General features: G+C 55.0%; 2 protein-coding genes and 1 non-coding gene across 3 annotated transcripts in view; all 3 read right to left on the bottom strand.

Moving 5' to 3' along the window:
- The window catches only part of DAPK3 (death associated protein kinase 3), a 15601-nt gene extending 15534 nt beyond the window's left edge, over positions 1-67 (bottom strand). The window contains exon 1 of the mRNA XM_024745984.1: positions 4-67. The gene's annotated coding sequence lies outside the window, so the exon portion shown is untranslated. The remainder of the gene's footprint in view (positions 1-3) is intronic.
- Positions 68-2763: 2696 nt separating this feature from the next.
- Positions 2764-12401, bottom strand: EEF2 (eukaryotic translation elongation factor 2). Its single transcript, XM_024745788.1, has 15 exons — positions 12313-12401; positions 11083-11297; positions 9993-10174; positions 9690-9901; positions 9011-9189; positions 8811-8916; positions 8185-8298; positions 7799-7937; positions 7484-7679; positions 6590-6848; positions 6054-6161; positions 4890-5243; positions 4470-4652; positions 4255-4387; positions 2764-3487 (listed from the first exon to the last, which is right to left on the bottom strand). Exons 1-15 carry the CDS (start codon positions 12313-12315, stop codon positions 3294-3296), a joined length of 2577 nt encoding a protein of 858 aa, XP_024601556.1. The 5' UTR covers positions 12316-12401; the 3' UTR covers positions 2764-3293.
- Positions 9267-9331, bottom strand: LOC112400346 (small nucleolar RNA SNORD37). Its single transcript, XR_003003384.1, has one exon. It is a non-coding gene; the product is annotated as a small nucleolar RNA SNORD37 (small nucleolar RNA).
- Positions 12402-14016: the final 1615 nt, after the last annotated feature.

Here is a 14016-nt window from a genome sequence, read left to right as displayed (position 1 = left end):
GACCCCTCAGCCGCGCTGCCCGCCGCCGCGTCCTCAGGCCCCGCAGCCTTGGCTGCCTCGACGCGCCGACCCGTGCGACGTCACCGCGCCCTCCAGGGCCCGCCCCCAAGAGGTGGACCCCACCACCCATTGGTCAGTGCGCCCGCCGCTCGTGAAGCCCGCCCACCGCCGCCTTCCAGGCCCAGGCCCTCGCGCGTCCCGCCCTCCTCACCAAAATGCTGCCTCGCCTTTGGCACAGGCTAGGCTTCCCGCAGGTGATTGGCTGTAAAGAACGCCTGTCAAACTTACGGAAGCAAGCCTTCCGACTTCCGGCCCCTGGACCGCCCGCCCCGCCCGTTCTCCTCTGACCGGGGTCCTGAAGCTGGGAGGCGGGATGCTGAAATCCTGCATCCCTGTTCCTGCCTACCTTGGGCATGAGATAACGCGAATCCAAGGCCCAGCTCCGGCATGACAGCCCGTGAGGTGAACCCTTGGGCTGCTTTAGTCCCTGAGTGGCAGTTTGCTTCTCTGTAAAATGCTAACCATATTCCAAATACATAAAGATGCAAATTAGAAAATTGGTCTGGTGTTGCCACTAATGCTTGAGAATTTTTTAATTTTTATTTATGTATTATATTTTGCTGTGTTGGGTCTTCGTTACTAAGTGCGGACTTCCTCTAGTTGTGGCGAGCAGGGGCTACTCTTCGTTGCGGTGCGCGGGCTTCTCATTGCGGTGGCTTCTCTTGTTGCGGAGCACGGGCTCTAAGCGCGCGGGCTTCAGTGGTTGTGGCACGCAGGCTCAGTAGTTTTGGCGCAAGAGCTTAGTTGCTCCGCGGCATGTGGGATCTTCCCAGACCAGGGCTCGAACCCGTGCCCTCTGCATTGGCAGGCGGATTCTTTTTTGTTTTGTTTTGTCTTTTTGCGGTACGCGGGCCTCTCACTGCCGTGGCCTCTCCCGTTGCGGAGCACAGGCTCCGGACGCACAGGCTCAGCGGCCATGGCTCACGGGCCCAGCCGCTTCGCAGCATGTGGGGTCTTCCCAGACCTGGGCACGAACCCGTGTGCCCTGCATCAGCAGGCACTCTCAACCACTGCACCACCAGGGAAGCCCTGGCAGGTGGATTTTTAACCACTGAGCCAACCAGGGAAGCCCCTTGAGGATTGTTTTGTGACTCCTTTTAAGCTCAAGATACATGATAACAGCTAGCATTGATCGAGCCTTACTGAGTACCAATCAACAACCCGAGGAGGTAAAATACATTAATATTTTACCCATTCTATAGTTGGGGAAACAAGACCCCAGAGAGGTTAGGTAACCCACCCAGAGTCACACAGCCGGCAAAGGCGTAACTGAGATTTATTCCCAGAGAGGCCCGAACCCAAAGCCCACGCTAAACTAGCTCAGATACCATCTGACACGGACCTGTGTCTTTTGGTCCTTGCTGGCCACCCTAACCTCGTGCAACCCCCCCGCCAGGCCCTTTTTCACTCCAACACCATTTGCCTTCTCGCCTCAAGCATCTCATTGAGATGGCACCAACTCGTTCCTCCTCCTGCCTGGGAACCACCTTCCTCCACTCTTTTAACTCCTAAGCACACTTCAGTGCACAGCTAAAGCAGCACTTTCTCCCATATCCAGTTTCCCCTATTACATCTTGTATTTGTCACCATTAATGAACCAAGAGTGACACGTTATTAACCAGTCTGTACTTTATTCAGAGTTCCTTGTTTTTCCCTAATGTCCTTTTCCTGTTCGAGGATCCCGCGTCACATTTAGTTATGTCTCCTTAGGTTCCTCTGGGCTTTGAGCTTCTCACACTTTCCAGTTTTTGATGACTTAGACAGTTTTGAGGATTGGTCTACTCCCTCAATTGGGATTTGTCTTTCTTGTGGTTAAAGAGGGGTGACGGGTTTTAGGAAGACCATACAGTGCCATTTTCATCACTCCTTATCAAGGGTCCATAGTATCATCCTGACTTATCACTGATGTTGACCTTGGTCATCTGGCTCTAGGCAACGTTCATCAGGTTTCTACAGCTCTTTTCCTCCCCTTTCCATACCTTAACAAGACACATATTAGTGGAGGTATAGGTCTGGGCAGTCTGGGAGCACAATGGCCACCCTCCTGGCCTGGAACCCCACACCAGCACCTCATTGTCCCCATCCGCCTTCCTGAGGACAGGCATGTAGAGTGATAACCCACACATAACGTTACAAATCTTTAGGGAGTTTGAATGGACAAATCCAGAGAATCCTACAAAGGAATCCTTGCTGTTTGTTCAAAGAGCTGCTCCTAGCATTAAAGTTAGACTGAGGCTCCTCCCACAACCCAGGCACAAATCAGCCCCCAGGGTGCTAGTCAGCACTGCAGTAACCACAGGGAAGTTTTGATGGGACAAAGCTGAGCACATGGCCAATTTTCCCAGCCTGCACTGACTGCTAAGACAGCACCAGCGCCATCAGACTATGGAAATATGTTTACAGCTAAAAGTAACAGTCCTGGGCTGCACTGCCCCCATTTCAAATGCTCAGTAGACACATGACGCCAGTGGCTGCCCCTGCAAACAGCACAGATGTAGGACAGTTCCACCGGCTGGCCCCACGTGACAGTTGGACAACTGGACTCGCCTGGATCACGTGAAGTCTCACGGACTTCTACCTCAGCCCTGGACATTTGGAGGTGATACTGAACACTGTGTATTGGAGCGTAAACAATGGCCTTGCTCACCGGCACAGGGAGTCCATTCTAGCTGAGCGGATGGAGAAAGACCATGGACATGCATGCACGATCACCACCATATCAAATTTATTATTCCAATGGCACTAATACAGCTGGAGGTGCTCATGGTGACACTGCACAGGATTTCCTGCCTTCTAGCTTCTGTCCAAAGAGAACATCTACCCGCTTGTTCCTTCCCCCTTTCCGGAGGAAAATCCACTACGGGCCATTTACCCAAATAAACCTCTTAATGCGTTTATTTTTAACTTTTTTTGGACATGTGAATTTCCCTCTTAACAAAAAAGCTTTGGGTGTCCCATCTCCTCCCCCATCCCTACCAGCCAGATAAGTCCCTGCTGTGAGGGCACTTCTGTTGCCTCTGAAATCTAGAAATAAATATCAAAAGAAACGGCATCAAGTGTTCATGTTGAGCGATGGCACGGAGCGGGCCCCAGAAACTTGTCAGGCAGAGCGTTACTGGGTCTGGACAGCCTCAAGGTGTCGTGGAGAATGTGGGGCTGTTGCTGTGGTCACCTGTCCCTGGGCGCAGGGGCTGCGCCGAGTCCCACCAGGCAGCGGGCTGCGGGGAGGCTGCCTACAACTTGTCCAGGAAGTTGTCCAGGGCCGGGATGCCTTCCTTCAGACCTTTGCGCTTGCGCGTCTCTGCCACCACCTGGCTGGGGCGGCTGGTGCTGTCGAAGGGGTCACCGGGCAGGATCTGCCAGTGGTCGAACACACACTGGGGAAAGGCCTGGCCGCCCGTGTTGGACCTCAGGTCAGCGGTGAAGCCTGTAGGAGGCACAGAAACGGCGCTCACCGGGCAGCCCAGGCAGCCTCACGGCTCCCTGGCGGAGGCCAGGAGGGGAAGGTGGGAACACAGGCCCACACCAGAGGATCACTGAGTCCAGACTACCTGGCTCATGTCAGATGTCAGGCCCATTATCCTATCCCTCACCCAAAGGCTCCCTCTCAAAGGCTACTGATTAATAAGTGGGGCAAGGCTGGTCCTTCCTGGGCCTCTGGTCTCCACCTGCTCCTTCTCAGGATGAACCAGGGCTCCAGCACAGCTTCTCTGCAGGCTTTGCTCTTAGATTTACAGGCCCAAGGACCTTCCCCCTAATTCAACAGTCCAGAGGCCCAAATGAGAAACAGGGCACCTCCATCTCCACAATTGTGATGCAGAAAGCAACAGCTCCCATCAGACCCACCCTGTGCCATGCACAACAAGAAAGAACTGGGCCCCTGGGACTTCCCTGGTGGCGCAGTGGTTAAGACTCTGCGCTCCCAATGCAGCGGGCCCAGGTTCAATCCCTGGTCAGGGAACTAGAGAGCCCACATGAATGCCGCAACTACAAGTTTGCATACCACAACTAAGGAGCCCGTGAGCCGCAACTAAGGAGCAAACCTACCGCAACTAAGATCCAGCCCGACCAAATAAATACTAAAAAAGGTAAGAGAAGAAATGGGTCCCGTCCTAGACCAGATGGGCTGAATGTCTGCTGGGCTCCACCCCAAAGGCAGCAAGCATCTGAGGACCACACCAGACTGGCACTTACCAAAGGACTCATTGACAGGCAGGTAGGCCTTCACAACAAACATGGGGGTGCCGGCCACCTGGGTCTCCTCAAAGACGTGGCCCCGCTTCCTATTCAGGACACCATAGATACCACCAACCACTTGTTCTGGACACTGTCAGGCAAAGAAAGGCTATTAGCAGCTGTTGGGCAGGGTGGGACCGGGAGCAGCAGCTGGGGGGGCCAGGCCTCCCCACCTGGATCTCCACAAGGTAGATGGGCTCCATGAGCCGGGGCTGGGCAGTCAGCACGCTGGCGTACAGGCAGCGCCGGGCCGTGGGGATGATCTGGCCGCCCCCGCGGTGAATGGCGTCCGCGTGCAGTGTCACATCGTGTACGTCGAAGCGCACGCCCCGCATGTTCTCCTCACACAGCGCCCCCTATGGAGGAAGGGGAACACCATCAAGAAACCGCCTCTACTGCAGCTCCTGAGAACAGGTCTGCCAGAACTGTCTGTGCCAGCTCCTCCAGGTCTCACTGACAGGGACCATCTCGGCCTCCCTAGGGTCCCCTTCCCAGGAGGCAGGACCACAGCCCCACCCTGCCAACAGGGAAACAAGGACAGGAGGACGCCCCAGTGACAAACCCACCAGAGCTGTGCCTGAGCAGCCCCTCACCTCCTTGGTGGCCCACTGGAAGCCGGCCACCACACTGTCCTTGATCTCGTTGAGGTACTGCACGCCCTTGGTGATGTCAGTGAGGATGTTGGGGCCGGTGCCATCAGGGCCAAAGCACCAGATCTTGCGGGCCTCGGCCACGTCCCACTCGTACTTCTCGGCTAGGTAGCGGGCCCGCTGCTTGAGCTCCTGGCGGGAAGACACCTCGCCCTTGTCGATGTCCTCAGCCAGGCCGTCGGGGAAGGGCCGTGCCTTCATGTACAGCCTGTTGTGCTTATTGGGGGACTTGGACAGGCAGAGCACGTTAGACTCCTCACTGACGGTCTCTCGGTACGAGACAACTGGGTCGGATTTCTGCAAAAGGAGCACGCAGGTCAGGTCAGGTCTGCCACAGGAACCAGACACCTGAGAGGCATCTTAACAGACGGTCTTCCTAATAACGAGGCCCACTTAACAGTGGCAGTGGCACAAAAAACAGAGCGAGTTTGATCTGATGGCACAGAGCCATGCATGTCTTCTGTGTAAACATGAGGTGTGCAGCTACTCCCTTGTAGGAGGAAGCCCACTGCCAAGAGGGCTGGTGAAACAGTGAAACTCCACATATGCGGTATTAACTGGGGAAAAAAATCTCAAAAGATCCAAGTACTAGGCCTAACCCCACACCCCAGCATATTAGTTTTCTAACATAGAGAACAATGGGGAAAAGCTGTCACCGTGCCTGAAAAAAGAAAATTTCATTCCTGTAAGTAGAGAGAAACGAAAAGACAGAAGCTTAACAAAGAGAACCATACGTAAAGAAACCAAATCCACGTCTGAGAACAGACACAGATCTGCGCTCAGTTCTGTGGGGAAAAAAAAGGAGGATGGAAACCAGAACGCACCAGCTGGGCGTGGGGCCGGCTACGTAAGCCTCAGTGTCTGCACTTCCCAAGAGCTTTTTAAAAAATTTGTTAAGAAGCAGACTGCTCACACTCCAGCCTTGCCAACGCATCTAAGCTGGTGTCACGACAGCACATATCACCTGGCAGTAACGGATGGAAGGACAGAGAACTGAGTGGCCCAGTCAATGGGTCCCTCAGAGCCCAGCCTGGACCCAGGGCCCTGCCTTGCCCTCCGTCCTGGGGACAGCGGGCCTCCGGCCACCAGAGCAGCACCAGGCCTCACCTTGATGGGAATGCAGGCGTGATCCTCCTCCAGGTCCTTGAGGCAGATCTCCAGATGCAGCTCCCCGGCACCCGCGATAATGTGCTCCCCGGACTCCTCAATGATGCACTGAAAAGGGCCACGTGTCAGCCTGAGCACAGACCCCGGGACAAATGCGGGAAACCCAAGGGATTCTAGGGACAGGTAGAAAGCCGGCTCCAAGCTTTCCTCCAGATGGAAAAGGCAGACTCCCAAAATGGGGTTTTGGGGGGAAGACAGCAGGGTCCTCTTTACTCGTTTTCAACATTAACCTTCTCTAAGGACCCTCCGTACACAACCAGCCTGTCAAGACTCAAGGAGCCTACGAAAGAAATCGGGTTCCTGGGTGGAAAACCACCATTTAAATTAAGGGCAGCACCTCTACCAGGGCAGGTGTACCCAGCACAGCTGGTTTTCTCAAAACAGAATCTCTACTTGTGTGAGAAGCCAGCAGAATCTTTCGGCTCAGCCACACCGCATAAGCCAACAAACCACCGCCGCCGCCGGGGCCCACCCACCTGCACCATGGGGTCCGACTTGGCCAGCCGCTTCAGGCCTTCCACCAGCTTGGGCAGGTCGGCCGGGTTCTTGGCCTCCACAGCCACCCTGACGACAGGGCTCACGCTGAACTTCATCACCCGCATGTTGTGGGCATGCTCGAAGGTGGTGATGGTGCCTGTCTTCACCAGGAACTGGTCCACGCCCACCAGGCCCACGATGTTGCCACAAGGCACGTCCTCGATGGGCTCGACGTAGCGGCCCATCATCAGGATTGTCCTGGGGGAGACACAAAAGGCCACAATGCATCGGCACTGGGGTGGCAGATCCCCAAATGACCAAAGACAAGCCTCCTTTGTCTTGGAGCCTGCGGCTGTCTTCCTGTCTGAAGAGGCAGTGCCACCCCACCCTGGGCCAAGCCCTGAATCTATCTTGCAACCCAGGTCTCAATGAGAGTTTTGGCTCCTGGACACTGGGACAGAGCCACCTGCTCATTAACACGTGCCCTGTGCAGGACTCTGCACCCTGAGCCAGGCCAGACATGCGTGCCACAGGGAAACCGGTGGCACTCGCAGGTCGCAATACAGTCAGGGCCCCGAGGAACTAGCAGGAATGGAGGCTCTTCCCACTACCCACACCTGGACTGGGTGGCCACCCGCCATACATCTCTGGGGTCAGAGCCTGCTCTCTGGGTATTTTAAAATGTATGCTGCCACCGTAATTTCAGCCTAACTGCTTCCCAACTCCGGGCTGTGCCTCACTGTGAATCCCTAGTGGGGAGGAGGAGACACTATTTCCTGGTGGGCCTCCCCTGGCCAAGTCTACATTCAGATAACTATCACCCTTCCCCCTTCACTGGCTTGAGGAACGAAAGGGAGACTGCTGGGCACCCTCTGCCTCACGGAGCACCTCACCTCTGGATTGGCTTCAGGTATAGGTCTTCCTTCTTCCCGGGCGTGTAGTTGGGCCCCATGATCCTGACCTTCAGGCCGGTGGACACCAGCCCTGAGAAGACCCGGCCGAAGGCATAGAACCGACCTTTGTCAGAGGTCGGCACCATTTTGGAAATGTACATCATAAGAGGGCCTTTGGGGTCACAGCTTTTAATGCCTGAGGAGAGAGAAAGGAACCCCCCACAGGGGAAACTGATTCCCTGGCAGCTCAGCTTTCCAGAATTCTGCAACTCTGCCCGGCGTTCTAACCCCAGGATGCAGGCACACCCCACGTACCCATGGCGGCCTCGTCGTCTGGGGGCCCCTCGTACAGGAGCTCACAGCGGTACTTCTGGGCCGTCACGGGGGAGGGCAGGTGGATAGTAATCATCTGCAGCAGGGCATCCCCGGCAGGTAGCCAGCGGCGCATCACTGCCTAAAATAGGGGATGTGAGAGAGGAACAAAAGAAATGACTTGAGAAAGAATCTACAAGAGCAGTGTAAACACCTGGTGTCTCCTACCCACCCCTGCTGGTGACAGAGCTCCTGCTGGTGATACTTCTAACATAAGCCTGGGCCCAGCGTGGAGCCCTGACTGAGACCCTTACAGCCAGCTGTCTGATTACCTGAGAAAATGGCACTCAAGCTGGGATGGGGACTCACAGGATGGCCGCTCCACTCACCTTCAGAAGTGGTTTGCCTTCTTTGTCTTTATCTTCACTGTCCAACTTGATGTCCAGTTTTTCAATTAGTTTTGCCGTCTCCTCTTTCTTGAAATTCATGATTGCATCAAACACCTGACACCCAAGAAACATGGCAAAGTGGGTTTGGGAACATACTGGAAGCCTGAAGCTACCTGCTTCCTGCTCTGGAGCTTTAAAGGCCATCTTCACTTACCGCCAAAGTCCTGACCCAATTAAGCAAATCACAGGGACACTTCTCGACAGATTGTTAAAAGAAAAAAAAAACCTTTCTATTTTCAGATATTGAACATACACTCCCTAAACTCACAGGCTCGCAAACCCTAGACCCTCCTACCTCATCTCACTTGCTGCCCAGTCAGGGAGGCTGATGGTCCCCCTGATGATGAAGCCCAGGGGTCAGGCAGACTTCCCTGTCAGGGTGGAACCCTGAGGGCGTTCTGACCTCATGCAGCCTCATCCTTGTCCCAGGAGCTGCCTCTGCAGCCTGGCCCTGCCTTGCCCCACGGCATCTTGCTACTGGCTGCAGCAGGTTGGGTACCAGATTCTCAGGGAGCCCAAGGACAGCCCTGGGGACGCCTACCTATATCAAGCACACGCCAGCTCACCTTGAAGATGGGGTCCAGGATGAGCTGGCAGAATGTCCGCGGCAGCTTCTTGCCATCTGGGCTGTTGGCTGACTTGCTGAATTTGCCGTTGGCTGGATCAAAGTACCTGTCAGACAAGACTCAACCCAAGTTAGGGGAATCTGGGGGGATGCAGGTGTGAAGGACCCCACGGACACTTGGACTATGTCTCCAGCACTCACCGGTCTCCCCACAGCTTCTTCATCATGTCCTCCACCTTCCTGGCCCGCTCGGCAGGCCCCAGCTGACCCTCGCCCTTGGCAGCAAACTTGGCCACGTACATCTCTGCAAACTGCTTCAGAGTGAAGGCCCAGCCGTGGAGACCAGACCCGAAGCCAACAGTACCGAGAACAGGGTCAATCTGAGAGAGCAGGAGAAAGCTGTGAGTTGGGACAGTTGGACACAAACCACATCAATGAAGCCCCCAAGCACCCCGGCCCTCAGACACTGGATTTCTTCAACAGCCGTCAGGTCAAAGTGAAGAAATTTTAGTCATCATGTACAGGGTGCCCAGCTCTGCCCCCATCACGAGGGGGTGTGCGATGATGCCACAGGCACTGCCCCATGCCCCTCTGTTAGCAGGCTGAGCTGCTACCCCACAGCCTCCACCGAAGTCCAGCCTTCTTGCCATTCCAAGGTTCCTGGCAACCTCACCTTCCAACCTCCCAAGAATCCCCAGGAGGCCATGGCTTCACAACAGTGGTATCCCAAGGGCAGCCCCGAAGGAGAAGACCACAACCCTTCCAGTCTGCATGAGGAATGCTGCCCACCCGGTGGGAGAAGCGGGAGGGGGTACTAGGAACACAGCAGGAAACGGCGATCTGCCAAGGGACCCCGACTTCAGCAGTCAGGCAATCTTACCATGATGTTGCCCATGGGGCCGCTCTCGCCCTCCCCGTAGGTGGAAATGATGACGTTTACATTCTCCACGATGCGCTGGAAGGTCTGGTAGAGCTCCTCGGGCTCCAGCTGCAGCTCAAGCAGGGCCCGGTCCATCTTGTTCATCATCAGCACAGGCTTGATGCGCTCGGCAATGGCCTGGCGCAGCACCGTCTCTGTCTGCACGCACACGCCTGTGGACCAGCAGGGGATGAGGCGTCTCCGTCGGCCAAAGAGGGGACAGCCCCAGATTCCCCGCCATCCGTGGGGAAGCCTGCTGCTTACCCGACACGCAGTCCACCACCACCAAGGCACCATCGGTGACACGGAGGGCGGCTGTCACCTCTGAGGAGAAGTCCACGTGCCCAGGGGAGTCAATGAGGTTGATGAGGAAGCCAGAGCCATCCTTGCTCTGCTTGATGAAGTTCAAGTCATTCTCTGAGAGCTCGTAGAAGAGGGAAATGGCCCTGAGAGATTGGGACAGGTTACCCGGATGGAGGCACACCTCAGCCTGGCTCCTAACCTGCTCCCACTAGCCCTGTGGTCCATCAGGTTCCTGCCCACAGGAGTCGGGGTGGATGCTCTTGATTCTGAAGTGAGGCTGTAATCCAGTAAAAAGCCAGACAGATGCTGCAACCTGTCTCCTCCCCCCGCATTACTCATCCCTAGAGATGAACTGCAGACTTCCCACACAAGAGCTATCCTATCCAGGGACATTTACCTCTGCAGCACCCTCTGCTGGGAACCACCACCTCCCTGGTACAGATGCAATGGTACCAGAGTCCACCTGCTTCCTCTCAGGCTCAACACACCTGATTTCAAAGAGCTGCTACACAATCAGGCAAGATCCAGAAACCCCAAAGACTACCTTTCACTCTTCCCTCCCCAGCTGAAATGAGTCTCAGAGCCAATGACCAAGGAGATGTTACCAGACAGCTGTTGTTACAGCCTCTTTTTTTTTTCTTTTTTTGCGGGGGGAGGGGGGTTTTCTCACCCTCTTAACATCTGGGGCCAGAAAACTCACAGGGGGCCACCATAGGTAAGGCAAGACCTTTAGCAGTATCCTTGGATGCCAGCAGCACCCACCCAGACTTCTCCAGACAATGCCAAGAGCCCCTCGGCCCCCCTCCTCTCCAAATCCCCTTAATACCACCCATCACTGTGCCTCTCCCACAGGAGACAAAGGTTCCCATCTCACTAGCTGAAGCCCCATTGTCCCTCACAGTCCAAAAACCCAGCACCGATGTGCTCATCTCCCCAGAAACCTGTCAGGAAAGAGTTGGCTATTGTCTGTCCTCCCTACCCACTGCCCAAGGACTCTGCTGAGTAAGCACCTCCCCCCTCCCTCTCCAGAGGGTGCCAAGGCTTTGCTCACGTCGACTTGATGGTGATGCAACGCTCCTGCTCGTCCTTCCGGGTGTCAGTGAAGCGGGTCTCCCCAGCCCGGGCGGAGGCTATGATACCCGCCTTGCACACCAGGGAGTCCGTCAGAGTGGACTTGCCATGGTCCACGTGGGCGATGACGGACATGTTTCGGATGTTGGCCTTCTTGTCCATGATGGCCCGGATCTGGTCTACTGTGAAGTTCACCTGGGCGGGGGCGGGGGGGGGAAGCAGGGGGACGACTCAGGATGGCCCGGCACTCCAGGAATGAGGCTTGGCACTGAGACCTTGATCAATAGAGGCTGCTAGGCCATGGCCAGAGAGAGCTGGTCCTGGCACTGCCTCAACTCCCACCCAGATCCCCCTTTCTCTGTTGACACCCCTTTAAAAGTGCAATTCACCCCGTCCCTGAAAAGCCAGACGCTGGTTGTCACAACCCAGAATGAGTACTGGAGAGTAAGTCTCAAAGAGTGACAACAGATTTCCTTTATAGTATATTGGCGTATCTGGGGTCCAGCCGAAGTTCCCCCCACTGTGTTGCCACTGGTTATACCCCCAGCCTTCCCCCAACCAAAGGGCCTCTTTAAAATCCAAGGTCACCTCTCGCTGTGCAGGGTGGGGGTCAATCAGGTAGAGCCACGCACCCTGCCCCTGATTCTTAAATATGCCACCCCCAGTCGGGTGGGAGGCTTGCGCAGCCCTAACAGGCACGAGCCTCCACCTCGTAGTTCTGGAATCAGGTGTTCACAAATGGGAGGTACAGGGAGGACCAAGGTTACACAACGTCAGGAGACGAGACACTTCTAAAGGTCTTACTCTTCTCTTCTTTTGCCATTTCCTTGCCTCCCCCGGCTCCCGACAGAAAATCGACTCAAACTCCCAGCCCACGGGTTACATAAGGCGGCTCCCCTCTCCCCGCTCGCACCGCGGCGCCCGCCATTACAGCGTCTGCCACATCATCATACCCCCGCCCCGCCTCCGCCCCAGCTCCAGCCGGGCCCGGGGTCCTGGAGGCGGCGGCGCCCCCGGAAGCGGAGCTCGGCTAGCAGTGCATCGCGCAGACATGGCGGCAGCCGCTTCCCCAGCCCCGGGCCCGCCAGCCCCGCCGCCGCCGCCATGTCTCCTCTCAGTCAGGGAGGCCACAGCTCTCCAGGCATGGTAGGGCCGGCCCTACGGAGGCCCCGCCGCCGATTCAGGGCGCCCGTTGAACAGCGTTGCTCACCATGGTGGCGGATGGCGGTGGATTCTCCCAGACAGATCCGAGTGTGGCTAGCCGCGCCGAGGATGGCGGCGACGACGGCGGAAGAGAACGCTGACGTCAACACCCGAGCTTTTATAGGCCGACGCCGGTTGGGCGGGTCATCTGACCCCGCTTCTGGGGCGGGGCGAAGCGACGCCCCGCGCAGGCGCATGGACGGCCTCCCACAGGGTAACCCTTGTGCGTCGGCGCCGCTGCTCTAATATAGAGGGTCTGCTTTCCACACTTGGATTTTCCCTGGGGCGTGGTCCGCCCGGTGCAGGGTGCACGCCTCCCGGATGCAATACTTAGGTGCAAAAAGCCGTTTTAGCTGAGAATGTTAACCATATCATAGCAACTACATCAGTCTGCAAAGTGCCAAGCACTCCTATTAAAAGCAGATTACAATATTAATGGGGTCTGTAGATTGCACCAAGGTTAATTTCCTCGGTTTGATGTTAGGTAAGATGACAGTACAGGGGTAAGAGTACTAGGAACCTCTCAGTACCATTTTTGCAACTACCTGTCTATTTACAAGAAAAAAAAAGCTTTTTTAAAGTCAAGTATTAATCACTCATTTATTCCACAAAGACAGATCGAGCGTCTACTATACCAGGCACTGCTATAGGTGTTGTGGATATAGCAGTGAACAAAACACCTTATTAGCTCCACCACTTTAAGTGTTCTTACAGTAGATACTCGTATTTTTCTATTCTTCAGTTTCCTTATCTGCGCAATGGGGTCATCAGTACGACCTCACTGTGGGAGAGTAAAATTCACTAAGTATATGTACAGGGATTAGCGCCGTGCCTGACACAGTTCTCAATACACGTCAGCTATTTTTAATTAGCTATCATTACTATTAATAAAACACATTTCAGGTACTGGTTTGCCCTGTCGCAAGCACGGGGGCTAAGCGCTTTTCTACATGCGCAATCTCATTTTCTACTTCATTTTCTCTCCAGGGGGAGGCGCAGGAAGACTATTTTGCATTTGTGTCCTAATATGACCCTAAGAAACAGCTGTATTTCAGATCTCTGGCTCAAGAGAACGAATTGGCATTCAATTCAGTATTTTTATTCTTGGTAAAGAGCCCAGCTCAATGCCTGGTGCACAGTAGGCGCTCATAAGTATTTCTTGCACCAATTAATGATATTCTCATTAGCGTAAATAAACCCCTTTCAGTAAATCTTCCCCTAAATTCACTCTGTCAAAAAGAGGGGGACTACAGTGCTTTCCCTGCGCTGGGAGCAGGGGAGATGTGCGTCTGTAAAAAGCCATGCAAGTTCGGGTCTGGACTCTAAGCCTATGCACTCCTCCCTCCGCAAAGGCTGCGCGTTTTGCTTTGTAAAGCGCTATCACAGCCCTGATTTCGTTTAATCAAAGACTGCCATCACTATCCCGCGTTTAACCCAGGGGGAAACTGAGGCAGGAAGGAGCTGCTCCAGAAATATCTACCGAACGACCGAGGATCGGAGCCGCAGAGTGGCAGGCAGCAGACGTCAATGCCCGAGCTCAATCCCATATCTTTAACACCTGCGCCTGTGTTCCTGACACGTTATGTTAATTTTACATGGCAAGCGCATGCGCCGTTGGGGGGACGCGATTTCAGCAGATGGGTATCCAGTTTCCCATTCTTAATAAATGATTTATCTTAATTTTTTTTTTTTTTTTTTTTGCGGTACGCGG

The sequence above is a fragment of the Neophocaena asiaeorientalis genome, unplaced genomic scaffold (assembly GCF_003031525.2).
Source record: "Neophocaena asiaeorientalis asiaeorientalis breed wild unplaced genomic scaffold, Neophocaena_asiaeorientalis_V1.1 scaffold357, whole genome shotgun sequence".
In the NCBI taxonomy this organism is placed as follows: domain Eukaryota; kingdom Metazoa; phylum Chordata; class Mammalia; order Artiodactyla; family Phocoenidae; genus Neophocaena; species Neophocaena asiaeorientalis.
This window is presented reverse-complemented; position numbering and strand designations above follow the sequence as displayed.

Excerpts from the sequence above, each read along its gene's own strand:
- EEF2 (XM_024745788.1), bottom strand. Across the intron at positions 9,902-9,992 it reads GGTGGTGGACTGCGTGTCGG|GCGTGTGCGTGCAGACAGAG; the intron begins GTAAGCAGCAGG and ends GCTGGTCCACAG. Across the intron at positions 8,917-9,010 it reads AAGAAGCTGTGGGGAGACCG|GTACTTTGATCCAGCCAACG; the intron begins GTGAGTGCTGGA and ends CTTGTCTGACAG.